At 34.1% G+C, this 21,093-nt stretch overlaps 1 protein-coding gene across 1 annotated transcript; it reads right to left on the bottom strand.

Moving 5' to 3' along the window:
• Positions 1 to 677: 677 nt before the first annotated feature.
• Positions 678 to 19,989, bottom strand: LOC117325603 (thimet oligopeptidase-like). The gene is made up of 17 exons (XM_033881947.1): positions 19,690 to 19,989; positions 18,057 to 18,196; positions 16,811 to 16,926; positions 16,358 to 16,489; positions 16,085 to 16,122; positions 15,181 to 15,293; positions 14,884 to 14,938; positions 14,444 to 14,608; positions 13,410 to 13,571; positions 12,749 to 12,814; positions 11,374 to 11,478; positions 9,641 to 9,748; positions 9,104 to 9,177; positions 7,261 to 7,492; positions 6,608 to 6,739; positions 2,911 to 3,027; positions 678 to 2,314 (listed from the first exon to the last, which is right to left on the bottom strand). Exons 1-17 carry the CDS (start codon positions 19,969 to 19,971, stop codon positions 2,219 to 2,221), a joined length of 2,133 nt encoding a protein of 710 aa, XP_033737838.1. The 5' UTR covers positions 19,972 to 19,989; the 3' UTR covers positions 678 to 2,218.
• Between the last annotated feature and the right edge of the window lie 1,104 nt (positions 19,990 to 21,093).

Here is a 21,093-nt window from a genome sequence, read left to right as displayed (position 1 = left end):
CTATATCTATGTATAGGCCTATTACATGATATATAGAATATGTTATTCAAACTCTGAGTGTTAATTACCAGATAAAGTACACATCAAGGATATATTATGTTATTTTTCCTCTTCAAGTACAGTGCATATACGCAGGGTCATATTAATATATGCCCCCCCCCCCCCCCCCCCCCCCCCCCCCGATATATGGCGATAGATGTCAGTAAGTTGGTAAACTGTAGAATGACCATGCATGTCAGTAAAAGGGAGATCACCCTAAACTCCCTGAACTACAGGTAAAGGGAGAACACCCTTAATCTCCCTAACTATAGGTAAAGGGAGACCACCCTAAATCTCCCTTACTACAGGTAAAGGGAGATCCCCCCAAATGTCCCTAACTACAGGTAAAGGGAGACCATCCTAAAACTGCTTATAATGTGTTGATGGATTATTCCTATACTGCATGTACAACACGTCAAGGGAGATGATCTAAACATTTTATTGAACTCTGAAGCTAGAAATGAAAAAAAGTTACTGTTTTCAATACCAAAATATAATCAAAAATTTTATCCCAAAACAAAGTTTAATATCTTTTTTACTGTTTAAGCTACCCAAATCCAGTGGAACCCAATTTGGTTGGGATTACCTCGACATGCAGTATTTTCAAGAAGATGTTTAAAAAAACAAAATACACAAACTAAATGAAATAATCATGTTTATTACAGATCAAAGAAAAATGATTTGTATAGCACTTAACTTGCATTCACACAGACTTCACACAGACTTACATGTATAAATAGAGATCTTATATTATCACGAGCATTCTCGTGTTGAGCATTCTCGTGTTTAACAAAATAATTAATATGAGTCATTAAAACAGTAATGACATGGTTATAAGCAGTGTTTTATATCTCACTCACAGATGTACTTCTCTATTAAGAGCATATATTCCATTTCTAGTGGTGACATAAAGTCTATTTAGGGAAATAAGAAAATAAAATTAACATACATTTGTACATTTAAGTACAGTATGTACTGTAGTAATCAAATTTTTCTCAAATATAATGTTGTTTTAGGAAGAAAACCTGCTACTTTCCTATTTGTCATAACTATGTGATCAGTTTAACTCTGACTGCGAATAAATTAGCGTATATTGCTTATCAAGAAATATATATTGTTGATGCGACAACATTATAAAATTCCAAACTGGGCAACATATGAGACATTTACTGGTATATAAAATTACAGAAACCTTGATTTATATTCCGCCTATATGTTGACCCAAAATGCAATGAATGAGATCCGGCAAAATTGGGAAAATGTCAAACTTTTTTAAGAATGAATCTTGTACCTTATATGTTGTTTATTGTGTTAGTTTTCATCAAGGACCTTTGTCACACTTCTACATTAGTTATGTGATTGACACAATTAAATTATCAATAATGAAAAAAAAAAAAATCTGTAGTTATTGAAGGTACTGTTTATAACAGTGCTTGTGAAGCGGTTGTATCAAAGATTCACCATACCCTCAGATATAAAGATAACATGATCACAACATTAATGAAATGGAACAAAACAGTATTGTGAATGGCCATACTCATTTGATATAAAAACATTATTATGCATTCATATTTTAATCAAAATAAAAAGATTACAACTTATTTTCAAATTTTTTGGTTCAAATAACATGTAATTACTTCGATCACAAATCTGCCTGATTCACATTACAATGCAACTTGGATAAGCTAAATTCTTTTTTTTTAATATTACAATGTGATTGGATCAGCACAAATCTGCCTGATCACATTTTATTGTCACTTGGAGTACAAATCTGGCAGCTTCACATTACAATGTATAATACTTGAATAAGCACAAATCTGCCAAATCACATTCCCATGTAACTTGGATAAGTACAAATCTGCAAGATTCACATTTTATTGTCACTTGGATAAGTAAAAAATCTGTCTGATCCACATTTAATACTACTTAATGTGAAATGCTAACAAGCTTGTCTGATAATAGTACATACTACAATGTAATTTTTCCTAACATTAGGTCATTACAGTATACCTATAATATACATATAATATTCCAAGAAATTACTGTTGCCCTTGTTAACATACAATGTATTAGCATTCTTTAGTAATATGTTCTGTGATTTTAACGCATTGCAATAAATATTCTATGCTGAGGAATCCCTGATTTTCAAAGCCTACAATGTTGAGTGTAGATTGATAAGTTACAGGTTTGATGAGGTCTGGAGACCCTTACTGATTAAGAAGGCCTCTTGTGTGGGATCTCGTCCAAGGAAGTTCCGCAGCATATCAGCAGCATCCTGTATAACATACAAAAAATATAAGAAGTAGAAAACACAAACCTTACCTGAAAAATCCCCACATCTCTATGTCATCATACAATTGATGGGCACATCTCTATAATGTTATAATAAAATTATCAGGAAAATCCTTATGATTCATCAAATTATCAAGAAAATCCTTAACATTCATCAAATTATCGGGAAAATCCTTAAGATTTATCAAATTATCGAGAAAATCCTTATGATTTATCAAATTATCGGAAAAATACTTACGATTTATCAGATAATCAGGAAAATCCTTACAATTCATCAAATTATTGGGCAAATCCATCAATTAATTAACATGTGGAACAAACAATTACAATACTGCAGAAATTTTGCATTTTACACTGTAATTTTTTTTATAAGAAACAACCTAGCTATCAGTACATGATTTTGACTTTACAAGCTGAATGCATACAATTTTGCTGTCTTGTATACATATTCATGTGTACATGTAAGTACAATAATGTATTCAGACATGATTTAAGAAATACATATCGTATGCATCAATGGGTCAGATGTTAGTAAACAGCAATGAGTATATATAAGAACATAGATTTATTATGACTTACAATGGAACCTCCAGGGCGTAGAATATATTTCTTGTAGTCACCTCCGACCTTTGGGCTCATGATTCCCTCCTTCCGGAATCGTGAGTAAAACATATCCATACAGAAAACTTCGCTCCACTGAAACAGACATAATACAGTGTTTATCATACAGAACACCTCACTCCACTAAAACAGATATAATACAGTGTTTATCATACAGAACACCTCACTCCACTAAAACAGATGTAATACAGTGTTTACCACACAGAACACCTCGCTCCACTAAAACAGATATAATACAGTGTTTATCATACAGAACACCTCACTCCACTAAAACAGATGTAATACAGTGTTTACCATACAGAACACCTCACTCCACTAAAACAGATATAATACAGTGTTTATCATACAGAACACCTCACTCCACTAAAACAGATGTAATACAGTGTTTATCATACAGAACACCTCACTCCACTAAAACAGATATAATACAGTGTTTACCATACAGAACACCTCACTCCACTAAAACAGATGTAATACAGTGTTTACCATACAGAACACCTCACTCCACTAAACAGATATAATACAGTGTTTACCATACAGAACACCTCACTCCACTAAAACAGATGTAATACAGTGTTTACCATACAGAACACCTCACTCCACTAAAACAGATGTAATACAGTGTTTATCATACAGAACACCTCACTCCACTAAAACAGATGTAATACAGTGTTTATCATACAGAACACCTCACTCCACTAAAACAGATGTAATACAGTGTTATCATACAGAACACCTCACTCCACTAAAACAGATATAATACAGTGTTTACATACAGAACACCTCACTCCACTAAAACAGATGTAATACAGTGTTTACCATACAGAACACCTCACTCCACTAAAACAGATGTAATACAGTGTTTATCATACAGAACACCTCATTCCACTAAAACAGATATAATACAGTGTTTACCATACAGAACACCTCACTCCACTAAAACAGATATAATGCAGTGTTTATCATACAGAACACCTCACTCCACTAAAACAGATGTAATACAGTGTTTATCATACAGAACACCTCACTCCACTAAAACAGATGTAATACAGTGTTTATCATACAGAACACCTCACTCCACTGAAACAGATGTAATACAGTGTTTATCATACAGAACACCTCACTCCACTGACACAGATATAATACAAGTGTTTATCATACAGAACACCTCACTCCACTAAAACAGATGTAATACAGTGTTTACCATACAGAACACCTTACTCTACTGAAACAGATGTAATACAGTGTTTATCATACAGAACACTTCGCTCCACTAAAACAGATATAATACAGTGTTTATCATACAGAACACCTCACTCCACTAAAACAGATGTAATACAGTGTTTATCATACAGAACACCTCACTCTACTAAAACAGATATAATACAGTGTTTACCATACAGAACACATCACTCCACTAAAACAGATATAATACAGTGTTTATCATACAGAACACTTCACTCCACTAAAACAGATATAATACAGTGTTTATCATACAGAACACCTCACTCCACTGACACAGATATAATACAGTGTTTATCATACAGAACACCTCACTCCACTAAAACAGATGTAATACAGTGTTTATCACACAGAACACCTCACTCCACTAAAACAGATGTAATACAGTGTTTATCATACAGAACACTTCACTCCACTGAAACAGATGTAATACAGTGTTTACCATACAGAACACCTCACTCCACTAAAACAGATGTAATACAGTGTTTATCATACGGAACACCTCACTACACTAAAACAGATGTAATACAGTGTTTACCATACAGAACACCTCACTCCACTAAAACAGATGTAATACAGTGTTTACCATACAGAACACCTCACTCCACTAAAACAGATGTAATACAGTGTTTACCATACAGAACACCTCACTCCACTAAAACAGATGTAATACAGTGTTTACCATACAGAACACCTCACTCCACTAAAACAGATATAATACAGTGTTTATCATACAGAACACCTCACTCCACTAAAACAGATATAATACAGTGTTTATCATACAGAACACCTCACTCCACTAAAACAGATATAATACAGTGTTTATCATACAGAACACCTCACTCCACTAAAACAGATATAATACAGTGTTTACCATACAGAACACCTCACTACACTAAAACAGATATAATACAGTGTTTATCATACAGAACACCTCACTCCACTAAAACAGATGTAATACAGTGTTTACCATACAGAACACCTCACTCCACTAAAACAGATGTAATACAGTGTTTACCATACAGAACACCTCACTACACTAAAACAGATGTAATACAGTGTTTACCATACAGAACACCTCACTCCACTAAAACAGATGTAATACAGTGTTTACCATACAGAACACCTCACTCCACTAAAACAGATGTAATACAGTGTTTACCATACAGAACACCTCACTCCACTAAAACAGATGTAATACAGTGTTTACCATACAGAACACCTCACTCCACTAAAACAGATATAATACAGTGTTTATCATACAGAACACCTCACTCCACTAAAACAGATATAATACAGTGTTTATCATACAGAACACCTCACTCCACTAAAACAGATATAATACAGTGTTTATCATACAGAACACCTCACTCCACTAAAACAGATATAATACAGTGTTTACCATACAGAACACCTCACTCCACTAAAACAGATATAATACAGTGTTTACCATACAGAACACCTCACTCCACTAAAACAGATGTAATACAGTGTTTATCATACAGAACACCTCACTCCACTAAAACAGATGTAATACAGTGTTTATCATACAGAACACCTCACTCCACTAAAACAGATGTAATACAGTGTTTACCATACAGAACACCTCACTCCACTAAAACAGATGTAATACAGTGTTTATCATACAGAACACCTCACTCCACTAAAACAGATGTAATACAGTGTTTACCATACAGAACACCTCACTCCACTAAAACAGATGTAATACAGTGTTTACCATACAGAACACCTCACTACACTAAAACAGATATAATACAGTGTTTACCATACAGAACACCTCACTCCACTAAAACAGATATAATACAGTGTTTACCATACAGAACACCTCACTCCACTAAAACAGATGTAATACAGTGTTTACCATACAGAACACCTCACTCCACTAAAACAGATATAATACAGTGTTTATCATACAGAACACCTCACTCCACTGAAACAGATATAATACAGTGTTTACCATACAGAACACCTCACTCCACTAAAACAGATGTAATACAGTGTTTACCATACAGAACACCTCACTCCACTAAAACAGATGTAATACAGTGTTTACCATACAGAACACCTCACTCCACTAAAACAGATGTAATACAGTGTTTACCATACAGAACACCTCACTCCACTAAAACAGATGTAATACAGTGTTTATCATACAGAACACCTCACTCCACTAAAACAGATGTAATACAGTGTTTACCATACAGAACACCTCACTCCACTAAAACAGATGTAAGTAGTCATTAGCAGATAAGTGTTGCTGGCTTTGATTGTTTCCCATATCTTCTTGTGTACATCATCAGTTCATTAAAATAAAATATTTTAAGATGAAACATAGACATTGTATGAAGTATAATGACACCTGCCACTTAAGAAAGAGATGCATGTGACATACCAGATATCCGTAGTACTGGGCATCGTATCCCCCAGCCAGGTGGCCGAACGAGGCAGGCATATTGGTTCCCTGTGTTGACTCGATACCTAGAATCTCCTTAGATAGCTTAGCAAACACGGAAGCTGTGTCAGCCTGTAAACACACATCATATTAATAGACATATTACATTTAAAGACACGTTATATTTATAGACACATTTTTTTTATAGAAACCTTTTATTTATAGACGCGTTATAGACGTTGGTCAAGAAAAAAATAAATATGTCATATATATACAATTCCAACAATGATGAATCTATCTTTAACACTTCATTCAATTGTGAACATTTCTAGTTTAATTTCACGAAAATCTTACCCTAGTCAAATGAACATATTTACTTATGATGGCCACTTCACATATTAACCAGTGCCCAATATAATCACTTTGTATGAAGCCAAGATTTCAATGATATCAAAATCATGTTCCAGAAATCATGTCCATACTGATCATACAGAAATATCCATACTAAAATGTTATTTATAAAAAAAGAAAAAAAAAAGAAGAAAAAAACCCCCAACTTTTGTTCAATATCTAGTAAAAAATCTAGTATCATCAAAAATAATTTGCAAAGACTGTTGAAGCTGTCAAGCCTGAAATGATGGCCACTGACTGACCTGAGCCTGAGTGTGTATGGTCTGGTCAAAAGTACCCAGTAAAATCTGGCGGAGGTTGAAAACTCCTGCATTGGCAATACGACTTTGTAGGAGTTTGCTCAGCAGATCTTCGGGAATGGCACTGCCGTCCTTATAGTGGGAGGACATCCGGGACAATGGTTCCTTCTCCCAACACCAGTTCTCCAACATCTGGGATGGAGCTTCAACAAAGTCACGCTCCACATGGGTACCACTGTCAAATAAACAAAGTCAAATAACGGGTTACCAATGAGGATTTTCAATGTTTGTAAAATATATTCTTATAATTTAACGGAAATGTACCAATCATCAAAGGCAGTGAAACAATTAGTTATTGTTCTCAGTGGAGTAGGTTTTATCAGCAAGAGTTTACATATGTATATCAATAGTGTTATTTGCTTGTTACACACTATTAAAGTAGACTGTTACAGGCCAATATGGAAAATGACTCTTAATGATACCATCTACAGTTGTTGGGCAAAATCAAGTTCCCAAAATTAAATTCTACTATAAATTATTTGCATTTCCAACTTTTTTGTATCAATTACCCTGAGTTCATTCATTGATGGATTTTTTATGAAATTTTAAGAGTTGAAAAGCATATACATGTATCTAGTTTCCTCACATAATTTACATGTGCATCATACTGCATATGTTAAGTGAAACTGTGTTTATATGTAAAATATAATTCAGAATAACATCCTGTACAATGGAAAATAATAACAGTCTGGTATGTTGTCAAAATAATAACAGTCTGGTATGTTGTCAAAATAATAACAGTCTGGTATGTTACCAAAAGAATTTCACATAAATACATTATGTGTGGACATTCAGAACCACAAACCTGATTTTCTGATGTAGAAGTGTAAATAGTATTTGTAGATTTCAATTAGTAGATGGTCATTTCATTGCTGGTTCACAGCAACTTACTCTGCTTTTAAATTTAATTGTGGGCATATATATACAAATAAATGGTTTAGGGTTAAAGATCAGTATATCTGACGTTCCATGTGGCTATTCACAATGTTAAAACGTATTCCGAAATGTGCAAACTATGACGTAGATGTCACTTTCCTCTCTCTTTATCGCCATTGTTGACTATAGCCTAGGAGTGGGTAAACAACAGTCCAGTGTTGGAATAACTGCAATTCCTTTTCTCTTTACCAGTGGGATTATATATATACATATAGTAAAATTACATTTAGGGAACTTTTGGTAAACAACTGTAGATTAACTATCACCCAGTAAAACCCACGGCCCTGGTCAACATCTTATATATAAATATATGTGTACAAGCTTTCCTCAAAGTTACAATTGAATTTTTTTATCACTATACACTATTCAGATATATATAATTATTGGAGTTTGATGGAATAGAAATAGCTTATAATTATTTTCCCTTCAGTGTCATATATTCTGATAGGTGGCATTGTGGTCAAGTAGCGCACATGCTTTGGTACGTGGTATATCCTTATGTTTGGTCATTCAGCGATAGTCGCTCAGACAGTGCACATGTTAGTTTTTTGTTTATTTTTTATTTAATACATATATAAACCTATATAATATTCATTAAGGTGATTGAGTGGAAATTTACAATTGATAAAATTTGTATAGAATGAGGTTTGATGGGATATCAGAAAAGTGAGGTGTGTTAGTTGATGGTATTGTACCTATCTTTTGGTGATTATGCGCTCCTTATCAATAAATATTATTATTGTTATTGAAGAGTTGAGTTTTTCCTGTCAGAAGGTATGGTTTTGGACGGTAATGTGTTGTATCAGTATGTATCAATTTAACATTCCCCACTTCTACTTGAATCGCCTACCTGAACATTGCAAAATCTGTCAGTGCACAGATCTGATGCATAACATGACCAAACTCATGGAAGTAAGTCTCAACCTGGAAAGAATACACAAGTATAAAACAATAGTCCAGAGACTGATAGTTCACTACAACAGAAACATATACATTTTTACAGTACAGTGAATCTGCATCACATTAGAGATGATTTCTTACTGACTACAGATCAGACTTTTTAATGTGTTGGGTATGCTGCCCTATCCATTTACATTCGTGACTACACACAATTGTATTTTCACACAAAAAAGCCATCATATGATATTTATGAATAATTGAAATTACATTAATGAACGAACATTTTAACATGGATAGTCATATCTGTTTAAGACCATTGTCTCATTCACCATAATCAGGTGGACATCAGTTTTACTGTAATACTGGCACAGAAAAACCTACTTAACAGACAGATTTGTAATAACATATCTACCATATCTACCACATCAAGCATTTGTGGAGCCTCAGTTTTGATTGACACACATACATGTCAAAATAGTATTCTTACCTCGTCATGGGTGAGTAGAGACGGTTTGTCCTCGGTGGGTTTGGTGAAGTTTGCCACCATTGCAGCTACAGCAACCTGTCTATTGCCATCAGATTGTAAACAGCCAGGCTATGGGTATAACGAAAAGAGAGTTAACAGCCAGGCTATGGGTATAACGAAAAGATAGTTAACAGCCAGGCTATGGGTATAACGAAAAGATAGTAACAGCCAGGCTATGGGTATAACGAAAAGAGAGTTAAACAGCCAGGCTATGGGTATAACGAAAAGATAGTAAACAGCCAGGCTATGGGTATAACGAAAAGATAGTTAACAGCCAGGCTATGGGTATAACGAAAAGAGAGTAAACAGCCAGGCTATGGGTATAACGAAAAGAGAGTAAACAGCCAGGCTATGGGTATAACGAAAAGATAGTTAACAGCCAGGCTATGGGTATAACGAAAAGAGAGTAAACAGCCAGGCTATGGGTATAATGAAAAGAGAGTGAACAGCCAGGCTATGGGTATAACGAAAAGAGAGTAAACAGCCAGGCTATAGGTATAACGAAAAGAGAGTAAACAGCCAGGCTATGGGTATAACGAAAAGAGAGTGAACAGCCAGGCTATGGGTATAACGAAAAGAGAGTAAACAGCCAGGCTATGGGTATAACGAAAAGAGAATAAACAGCCAGGCTATGGGTATAACGAAAAGAGAGTAAACAGCCAGGTTAAGGGTATAACGAAAAGAGAGTAAACAGCCAGGCTATGGGTATAACGAAAAGAGAGTAAACAGCCAGGCTATGGGTATAACGAAAAGAGAGTAAATAGCCAGGCTATGGGTATAAAGAAAAGAGAGTAAACAGCCAGGCTATGGGTATAACGAAAAGAGAGTAAACAGCCAGGCTATGGGTATAAAGAAAAGAGAGTTAACAGTCAGGCTATGGGTATAAAGAAAAGAGAGTAAACAGCCAGGCTATGGGTATAACGAAAAGAGAGTAAACAGCCAGGCTATGGGTATAACGAAAAGAGAGTAAACAGCCAGGCTATGGGTATAACGAAAAGAGAGTAAACAGCCAGGCTATGGGTATAACGAAAAGAGAGTAAACAGCCAGGCTATGGGTATAAAGAAAAGATAGTGAACAGCCAGGCTATGGGTATAACAAAAAGAGAGTAAACAGCCAGGCTATGGGTATAAAGAAAAGAGAGTAAACAGCCAGGCTATGGGTATAACGAAAAGAGAGTAAACAGCCAGGCTATGGGTATAAAGAAAAGAGAGTAAACAGCCAGGCTATGGGTATAACGAAAAGATAGTGAACAGGCCGGGCTCACAAAAAACAAAGAATACATAATTGAAAATGAAACTCTTACTCCCAACTCATAACTGAGGGCTAAACACGAAATATAGATTTACATGGATCCGGAGACACATGAAAAAAGTACCAGGAGAATAAGACAACATACTCCAAAAGGGAAAGCATCTTCTGCTTCATCGACAACACCCGTTATACATATCTAGGTCAAATCGACTGCATACACCATACAAATTTAGGTCAAATTGACGACACTCACCACACAAATCTAGGTCAAATCGATGACACCCACCATACAAACTTAGGTCCATATTATCAAACATTTCAATTGTGAAAATAAATTGATAGTTATCCATGAAGAAAAATCTAGTGTAGCTCTCTGTTTCAAAAAGACACAGTAATCATAAATCTTACATTAGATAATTTCAGAGCAAACATGTAACTGTACCTGGAGTCCAAAGCATGCTGCATGGCCATACTTCCCCTCTCTGGGGAAAAGATCAAGATAAAAGTATCCCAACAGTTCTCCGGAGTTGTTACAGATTACTTTGTACTGAAAACAAGTATTATAATGTTATAGACATATTACAATGTTATAGACATATTACAATGTTATAGACATATTACAATGTTATAGACAGGTCACTTTGTACTGTAAACAAGTATTATAATGTTATAGACATATTACAATGTTATAGACATATTACAATGTTATAGACATATTACAATGTTATAGACATATTACAATGTTATAGACATATTACAATGTTATAGACATATTACAATGTTATAGACATATTACAATGTTATAGACAGGTCACTTTGTACTGTAAACAAGTATTATAATGTTATAGACATATTACAATGTTATAGACATATTACAATGTTATAGACAGGTCACTTTGTACTGTAAACAAGTATTATAATGTTATAGACATATTACAATGTTATAGACTTTGTAATGTAGATGGGGACAGACACAGATATCCCAGTGTCTTACAAGAATTACACATTACTATATGTCTCACCTTTTACAGTCACATTTTATCAGTTTAGTTTTTAAGTTTTAAGCAAACTCCAAAAAATTCATGCATTGCAAAACTTCATTAATTCTCAAAATTCAGGTAAATATGTCATTTACCCAAAAAATCACTCTAAAAATTTAGAAGAAAATACATCTGATTTATTACATTGGAATACATTCCAGTTTCGCTAATTTGTAAGACAATAAAGATTATACAATGTATATCAATTTCTAAAAATAAAGCAAAAAAATAAAATTCATGTAATCTGTAGGGTGTAAGATGTCCATACTACATTTTGTACCAATACAACTATATTCCAGGTCTGGTTCAAATTCAATGATTTTTTTGAGAAGCTGAGCTAAACAAAAAAAAAAATTGAAGTCCAGATTCCCAGTATCCCTAATTTCCAGAGTTTTTATGTAGTTGTACAATTTTTGTAAAAACAGTGTGTGCTTCAGCTCTCACTTGTTACACAGGTATATCATATCATTCAATAGATTAAGAGTTCTCTCCCCTGTTGAACCGCATTCACGATCAGATTTTCAGTTCACAGTGATTGATGGAGCATGATACATTTTGTTCTTTTATTAATCCTTGAATCCATTGCATACATAAATATTGAAAAATCTTGACAATTCCAAATCAACAAACTTTCATGTGTTTATACACTTTAGGGAAAAAGTACTATTTCAACATAACAGCTAAGAAAATAGTAATATAGTATTCACTAGGAATGATTCATATGATAATATTTGTTTTAAAATACATATTTCATTAAATTGATATAATACTAATTACCATGGTTACATCTTCATGCCATGCTGGAGCGCCCTCTATCTTCTCAAACTTTAGACTGAGAAGCTCCTGTAATACACATAGAATAATTATCAAAACAGACACTTTTCAAATATCTCTTTTACCAGCTTTCTTACTTAATTTATGACATTATGTAGATAGGAATGTTGATGTATTAGACTAAAACTCTGGTTTTAAGTTGTTCACGAGTCCTATTTGTCATTTTTCCTGAATGTTTTGCCAAATCTAAGGACCCTTTAGTTTTCCATATAATTTATATTGTTTCAAATTCATTAACTTAGATTGCTGAGATATAAGAGACTAAACGATTCAGATTGGTGAATCATACCTTGGCATAAGTTTTCATATGTACTGATTACCTCCCTTTACAAATAATGTGGTCGATCAGGAGTTTATTCAGAATTAATTTATATAGAACATATTAGACCAAATGCTTCAGGAAAAATTTCTCCTCAATAACAAACTGATGAGAATATATATAATCAAGGAATGTCTTCCTGTTCATGAACTGTTATTACCCATTTAGGATTCTACGATAATGCTTTACTGCCAGGTATATCCATCATACATTCTGGGAGGAGGGGTATAGGAAAACGTTATATCATTGTCAGATAAGCTGTTTCTGTCACCTTCCATAACTTACCTGGTAGATGGCCAGTAATCCATCTGTGACCACTCGCATAGGAAAGTATTCCTTGAGTTTGTTTTGATCTACAGCATACTTTTTCTCCTCTGACATAGTCATGTAGTATTTCAGGTCCCAGTAGCGAATAGTATTGTCAAACTGGAACCCATACTTCTCACACTGTAATAAGAAGCAAATGACTTATGATAGAATTGTCACCGCACATACTACCAAGGGAAATAACTCATAATTCAACTCTCAAACTAGAGTCTGTACCACTCTCATACTACCAAGGGAAATAACTTATAATTCAACTCTCAAACTAGAGTCTGTACCACTCACATACTACCAAGGGAAATAACTCATAATTCAACTATCAAACAAGAGTCTGTACCACTCTCATACTACCAAGGGAAATAACTCTGATATGATAGCATAATCAAGCTGGAAACATTCAATACAGGAACCTGTATGTCTTATAACGAACCATGACAAATGTCAAACTTGAAACAAATGAAAAATAAACAAGCACATTCAACTCACATTAATGAAAGCAAATTGCATGTAGGGTGTAAGAATCGCAACTGCTGCCCCAATTGCATGCTTTGTTAGAAGCAACTAAATCTCCGACAATAACTTTCTCGTATTACTATTCTACATTCTTCTTCCTTATGTTTCACTTGACACTACCTCACTTTTGGCCTTTATATGACCTTTGTCCTTGTCAGGAAGGCTTTATGTTCTGTACCCAGGCCAAGACATATCAGAGTGTACATATCACACACATGTGTCTTGTATACAGAGGAGGCTGTCCTTAAATGACCATTGCTTTTGATAGGATGTTAAACAATACAAACACAAACTACAATGTGCATAAATGAAAACTAAATCCTTCATTTGATTTTACAAACAAATTAAAACATAAAAAAGGAATAATTATAGATATTTTCAGGTTCATGAAAATGTAAATGATGTAATATACAGTCAGGTAGGAAATGATATCTATAAAGCAGTGTTAAGGTATTGTGTAATAACTCCATTTTTTCACTTACTTCCTCCTTCTTGTATTCCAAGAAAAGTTTCAATTCCTCAGCCTGAAGCTGCTGTAACTTGGAAGCCAGATCCTTAAGAAAAGCTGCAACACTTTCTGCCTTCTTAGCCATCCTCATGTCTAGTACAAAGGCTGCATGGGTGGGATAGCCTAATAGCTGAGCTTTCTGTAAAATGTGTAATTTGTAAAATAATAAATTATTGATCTCACTCAACCTTTTAAAAGTTACAAATACATGTACAAATGTATATCAAATAAATCTCAAGAGTATTTACATGAAATGAAAGTGGTGCATACCTGGTATATACATGTACATGTATTAACATATCAATCTGCTGGTAATCAATGTGTGGTAGCCAGTATCTATGCTGTTTAAGACAACTTACCTTTGTTACGAACTTAATTCTCAGTTTTGAAATCATGAAATGTTGAAAGACTGACCTCATGTCGTAGACGTACAAGTTCTTCCAAAATTGATGTGTTTTCTTTTTTACATCTGAAAAACACGAACATTTCTACAGTATGTTGTATATGTCTGTGTTAATAAAGGCCGTTTGAGATGTAATGCTTAATGCTTAAATTATTTCAATGCCTTTGAATTTTCATATTGGTCTCTTATCTGCTTCATTATAATTTTCAAATGAAGCGAAAAAATACAATGAAATCTGGAACAGACATGGACTAATAGAATTTGTTGATAAGGGTTTACTTTACCTTGAATCCATAAAGCTGTTTTACCTGGAGTTAAAAGCTGTTTCCATCCTTTCTCTGGTAGCAGGGTTCCTTGCTTTTTTCATACAGGGGAAGTAATGAGGGTATTTTAATGTTACTTTCAGCTTTCCATCATCAGTCTGAAGTGACAAGTGTATACAGTGTGCACTTTGTACAATATGTATCACTATAAAATAAAATAAATACATATGTACATATATCTGTTCTAAACATACATTTTATGCTTCCATATATTGTTAGAAAGTACAATTACATTTCAATGAGATGTAACAACACGACTGACAAGTCTTTCTGTATCTATTTGGTGATAATGATTAGAGCTGTGTATTGCAAGGTGGGTAGAATTGTAGCGTGATAGAGGGGTTACGATACGATACGTATCACGATATATGAGAAGCTGATGACCAATCACTTATCTGGTATTCCATTGTACAGTAGATGTTTTGTTTGTGGTATTTCCAGAATATTTGAATGTTATCTACATTTGTTACAAAAAATATGTTTTGTCCATTTCCCACAAAGCTTTCTTGAATTTAGATAATTTGGATTTGAAAGAACTCCAACAGACAGCTTATAAACCGCTGGAATGGCCTTGTCAGCAGCCATGTTGTTTACTACAACATGTAAGCTAATATTGATCAAGGGAGATAACTACAAATTTTAAAGTATCGCGATACAAATCAAGGATAGATGATGCATCGATACACCACTGTGCGCTCCAAAACATTGACGCATCGGTGAATCGTAACACTACTAATAATGATTGATTTAAAATGCCTGTTTCGCTCAATATGATCAAATGTATCCTAAATTCACTGTGTGCAGGTGAACTACATCAATAAATAAATGTGGATTAAAAACAAGTACCTGTATGGAGTTACATTAGAACACACCATCAAATGACACATACCTTATCTAAACTCTTCACAAAGTCTTCTGTTAAACCAGCTAAAATCAAAAACATTGAAATAAACTATTTTAATCGTATCTAATTCAACCATATAACAAATTAGATTTACCTGAAAACCCACATGATCAACAAATTAAGATAAAACAAATTGAAAACAGAACTGTTGTTATCAAAACAAATTAAAATAAATGAAATATGAACAATGCATTCATAAATAGAGCAATGATACAGTGAAGTCTAATGCAATAAATTAAAGAAACATCATTTTCTTACCTAAATCTTCTTCAGTGAACTCCAAAACAGTGTTTTCTTCATTGCAATTCTTACTGAAGTCTATAGAAAGTTCACTCATTCTCTTTTTGATGCTCTTTATCCTATCTTGTGTTTCCTTTGGTAAGTGAAGTCCTTAAAATAAAATAAACTGCTAGTAGGCAAGATGATTATCTATTTCTATAGTGGTAGAAAGCTTTAGTTTTTCACATGTATTACAGTTCAGCTTTAAGTTAGTGTAGATCTTAGTACCTGGACTAAGACCACAGGGGTATTTGGACAATTCAAGAAATTACAGAATTTGTCTGTAAAAAAACAACCATTTTTTATTGACTCAGTTTACAAAAATATGCACTTTATAAAGATCAATATCTCCTGTTAACTTTACCTATATATAGCTGTTGGGTATACAATATGTAGGTATAATTTATTTTATATACACATGGTTAAACATACCATTCCTCTTCCCGTATTTAATCATCCTCTCAACAAATCTTGTAGCCTCTGGGGTCATGCCATCGGACATCTTTTCTTGGAAGTCAACAACCGAATCAAAGACATCCTTCCTCATGCTGGATAAAACAATAAAGATGATAAATAGAGTAATGTCCCCTTGACCTACAATGTACTTTGGACATTAGATTATCTTATAAAATCTATTTAATAGAAACTATTTCAAAATATCAACATTGTTGATTTCCTATGATTTAAACATTCATAATTGGTAATGATGCAATATTCCAATTATGTTATGCTCAGCAACATGGCAATAAGTGGGCAAATATATATATTTCCTGATAGTGATGGGCTAAATATAAATGTTTTTAAAGCCATTGAGGTTTCAGTACATCAATCTTTGTCACAGGAGTGTAACATTAAAATTTGCATACCCCCACAACGAAGTTAAGGGGGGTATACTGGAATCAGGTTGTCTGTCTGTCCGTCTGTCTGTAGACACATTTTGTCCGGACGACTCCTAAACTGATAGGCCGATTCCAATGAAGCTTCACACACATATTAATGATCATGTGTAGATGTGCATGCCACTCTCTTTTTCTCAAAATTATGGTTGCTATGGCAACTGGTCGCTATAAACAGGTTTTCCGATAAGAATCATAACTTTAAGTTTGTCCAGACAACTCCTCCTAAACCGAAGGGCCAATTTCAATGAAACTTCACACAAATATAGAGGACCATATGCAGATGTGTATCTCACTTTCTTTTCCTCAAAATTATGGTTGCTATGGCAACTGGTCACTATATTACTGGATTATCTTAGTTAGTCTCTAATTAAGAGTTCCAATTCACCATTGACTCGTGCAGATTGCGGGGGTATTAGTCAGCCATCCTGGCAACAGTTTTAGTTCTTGTTTTATTTGTCAACTAAAAATGGTGATTAAATTACCAACTATAAATAGATGTTTTTTTAGTAAGAGCTGAGAGTTAATTAAGTAGTTCAGGCACCAATATATAACTATTTGAAATCCTCTCATAACACTGAGGCATTGGCATACTTTCCCTTTAAAATCTCATCAAAGTTTTTCAATTTTGCATAAACCAACAATTAAAATTAGTAAGAAGCACCTCCAGCTATTAATGAATAGCTAATTATAAGATTCAAGAAGAAGGTTTACATTTATGGCATGGATAGCCTTAATACTTAGTATTAATTACTTCACTCAGAATTTTTAAAATTCTTCACCTCATCTCAACATCAAAGTCTGAAAGCTTTTTGTCAGCTGCTACACTAGCATCCCTGAGTTCCTTGTTGGGAGACACATGTTGCATGAAGTCCAGATTGTTCCTTAGAACAGCATACTCACAATCATTGTCTGCTAAAACCTGTAACAATTGATTGCAGCAGAAAAAATTGAAATTGAAATTTGAGACCAACTTAAGATGGTGACAAACAACTGGATATCATTTACCTGTGATTCATAACAAGTAACATGCTGTAAATATATACACACTGTATATAGTTTAATATATACATCATAATTCTCAATTTTAACAACTGATTTCAATATTTTAATATTTCCACTGCAATTTTTAGTTTTGTATATTTTTTAGAATTCATTATCATTGATACAGGAGCATACTAAGTAATATGGTCACGCGTGCCAATGAATGTTTCCACGTGGTTGAACGTGATTTATAGTATGGTATCTAGTACTAGTGCAATTTACTAAGTCCAGTTCAATCGGTATCAGCATGTCTGAAATAGCTAAAAGTTAAATAGTTTTGTAGCTTGATCATGAGTTTCCTCTGGCCCTGACACCATGTCTGGTGTAGGACCAGAGCGGACTACTATATATTATGAAAACATGGAATTCTCTAATCACAGATAAAATAAAATCAGGCGTGACATTAACACCTAACTAACATATATATATGGATGAATAAGAGAATTCATTTACCCTAAAACACCCATTTAGTCCCATATCAGTGTTCTGTCACTATCTGTATAGACCCTCACTATATGTTGGTCAAAATTTCACACTGTTGACCTATAGCTATCATTTTGTAATTAAAATAAGTGACAGTGCAACTACAGTAACCACCGGAATCGGAATGCAATGGACCGAAAAGACCAAATATAATTTATTGTATTTTTATCCTTACAGTATAAGTAAAGAAATCTAAGCACATATATATCATTTCCCTAAACCTGTTATATTTAATGTAAGAATACATTATTTACAAATTATAGCTGGTAGACAATACAGAAATAGATGTTATATTTGTTTTTTTCTTTTCGCTCCACCGTGCTCAAATTGGGTGATTATGCACACCGTTACCTACATATTATGCAATATGGAGTCAAGTCTAGTGTGAAATTTTGACCTGCGTAAAGCGAGTCTATACGAATTCGAACGTAACAGAACATCGATTATGGGACATAATGGGTGTTTTTGGGTAAACAAATATCTCATTTATCCATTTATGTCAGGTAGAGTTGATGTCACGCCTGCTTGCATTTTATCTGCGATTAAATCTTAGCAACACCAGTCGGTTTCAGAAAATTTCCACGTTTTCATAATAGCAGTGCGCTTTGGCCAATGTATTCGTTATAGGCCAGATGAAACTCAGGCTAACAGTTTTGTTGATCACAAAAAACATCAACTTTTCTCTTTATAAAAAAGTATAGTGAAAAAAATACATCTGTCTACGTCTATGTTATTCGTAACCTATATCAGCTGTATGTTTCCACAAAAACACAGTTTTGTCTAACTTATTTTCATTTAGACTAAACTAAAATCTAGGTAAAATGGCGAATTGTGTTATTACTTGGCATACATAAGAATCAGATCGAACTTCCATTAATATGTCATTACCTTCACAACATTGTCATACGTAACGTTGTCCTTATTCAACGAACCAACAGCATCGTAAACCGATTTCGATTTCTCAATAAGAATCGCGGCTTGTTTTTCAATGCTTTCTGTGGTAAGGTCCCATGCCAATTTATGTCCTGCATAAGCCGCCATGCTGAAGGAAAAGTCTTTCTTTGGAATGAATGAATATGTTTTAGGTCTATAACAGTGCGTCAGAAACAAAATATGTCTTCCCGGCGTTGTTTTCCTGAGCACGCACCGTGACAAGCAAAAGACTGTCATAAGGATGCGTCAATGTCAAATAATATCTTCAATACAACCGCGCAAAGTACGTTCCAAAGAGGCGTGCAACTGATTCAGATGAAACGGTTTTATATTTTGAGGAATTAAAATATAATGAAACTATTTGAAATAAGAAATATCTCAAAAAAGATAACCGACAAAGTGGCATTATTGCAAATTTTCAAAATATCTTTTATAGTCGATAGAAATGAACAATTAACAGGTTCGGGGATGATTAACATCTGGACTTTGAGGGAAAATATCAAATTGTCGTAAAAAGAGCCGTGCTATCTGGGATCTTTTACAGAAAATACGAATTCCATATCTGGGTTCGTTGGGTAGTTGATTTTCCCTGCACAAATATAAAACACATATGAGACAATATACAAAACGAACTCGCCTAATAATACATTCAAAGCAAAGCGAAAGTAACACACGCGACTTGGCGATGTCGATTGCGGATGCGGAGCGCGGATTACGGATTTACTTCAAACACGTAGACTCAAGACCAGACTCATACTATTATACAAAATCATTCACCATCATGTCGCAATAGACCCACACGGCATCATGCACCCAGCAGACCCTAGGACAAGGCAAACACATCCCTACACCTTCAGACACCTACATATATCTGCCACCAATGACACATACAAATACTCCTTTTTCCCACACACAATAACACAATGGAACCTCCTCCCGGTGGCAGCAGTACAATGCACTACACTAGAGATCTTCAAGGCACATATACACAATGCAGCCCTTGATGATCTCAAACACACACCGTAAACACACCATCATAATGTTTTTATCTTATAGTTTCCACTAATTTTTTTTTTTTAAAAAACCCTCTCACTGTACCCAAATCCCCGCACTTTTTTAACTTCTTTTAAAAGCATACAACGATCCTTCCTGTAACCGTAATCGTCATTTTTGACGGAGGTTTAATAATTAAAGAAGAAATCAGCTACAATATTATATACAAAGTAATACTTACTAGATTCAATGTATTTCAACTGAATCTTAGGAATATAAAGAACTAAACGAATCTAACAGGATGCCACATTATATATGTATAGTAACTTAGATTCCAATCGATCTTAGACGGCTTTGTCTAAAAAA

Source organism: Pecten maximus, chromosome 4 (genome assembly GCF_902652985.1).
Source record: "Pecten maximus chromosome 4, xPecMax1.1, whole genome shotgun sequence".
In the NCBI taxonomy this organism is placed as follows: domain Eukaryota; kingdom Metazoa; phylum Mollusca; class Bivalvia; order Pectinida; family Pectinidae; genus Pecten; species Pecten maximus.
This window is presented reverse-complemented; position numbering and strand designations above follow the sequence as displayed.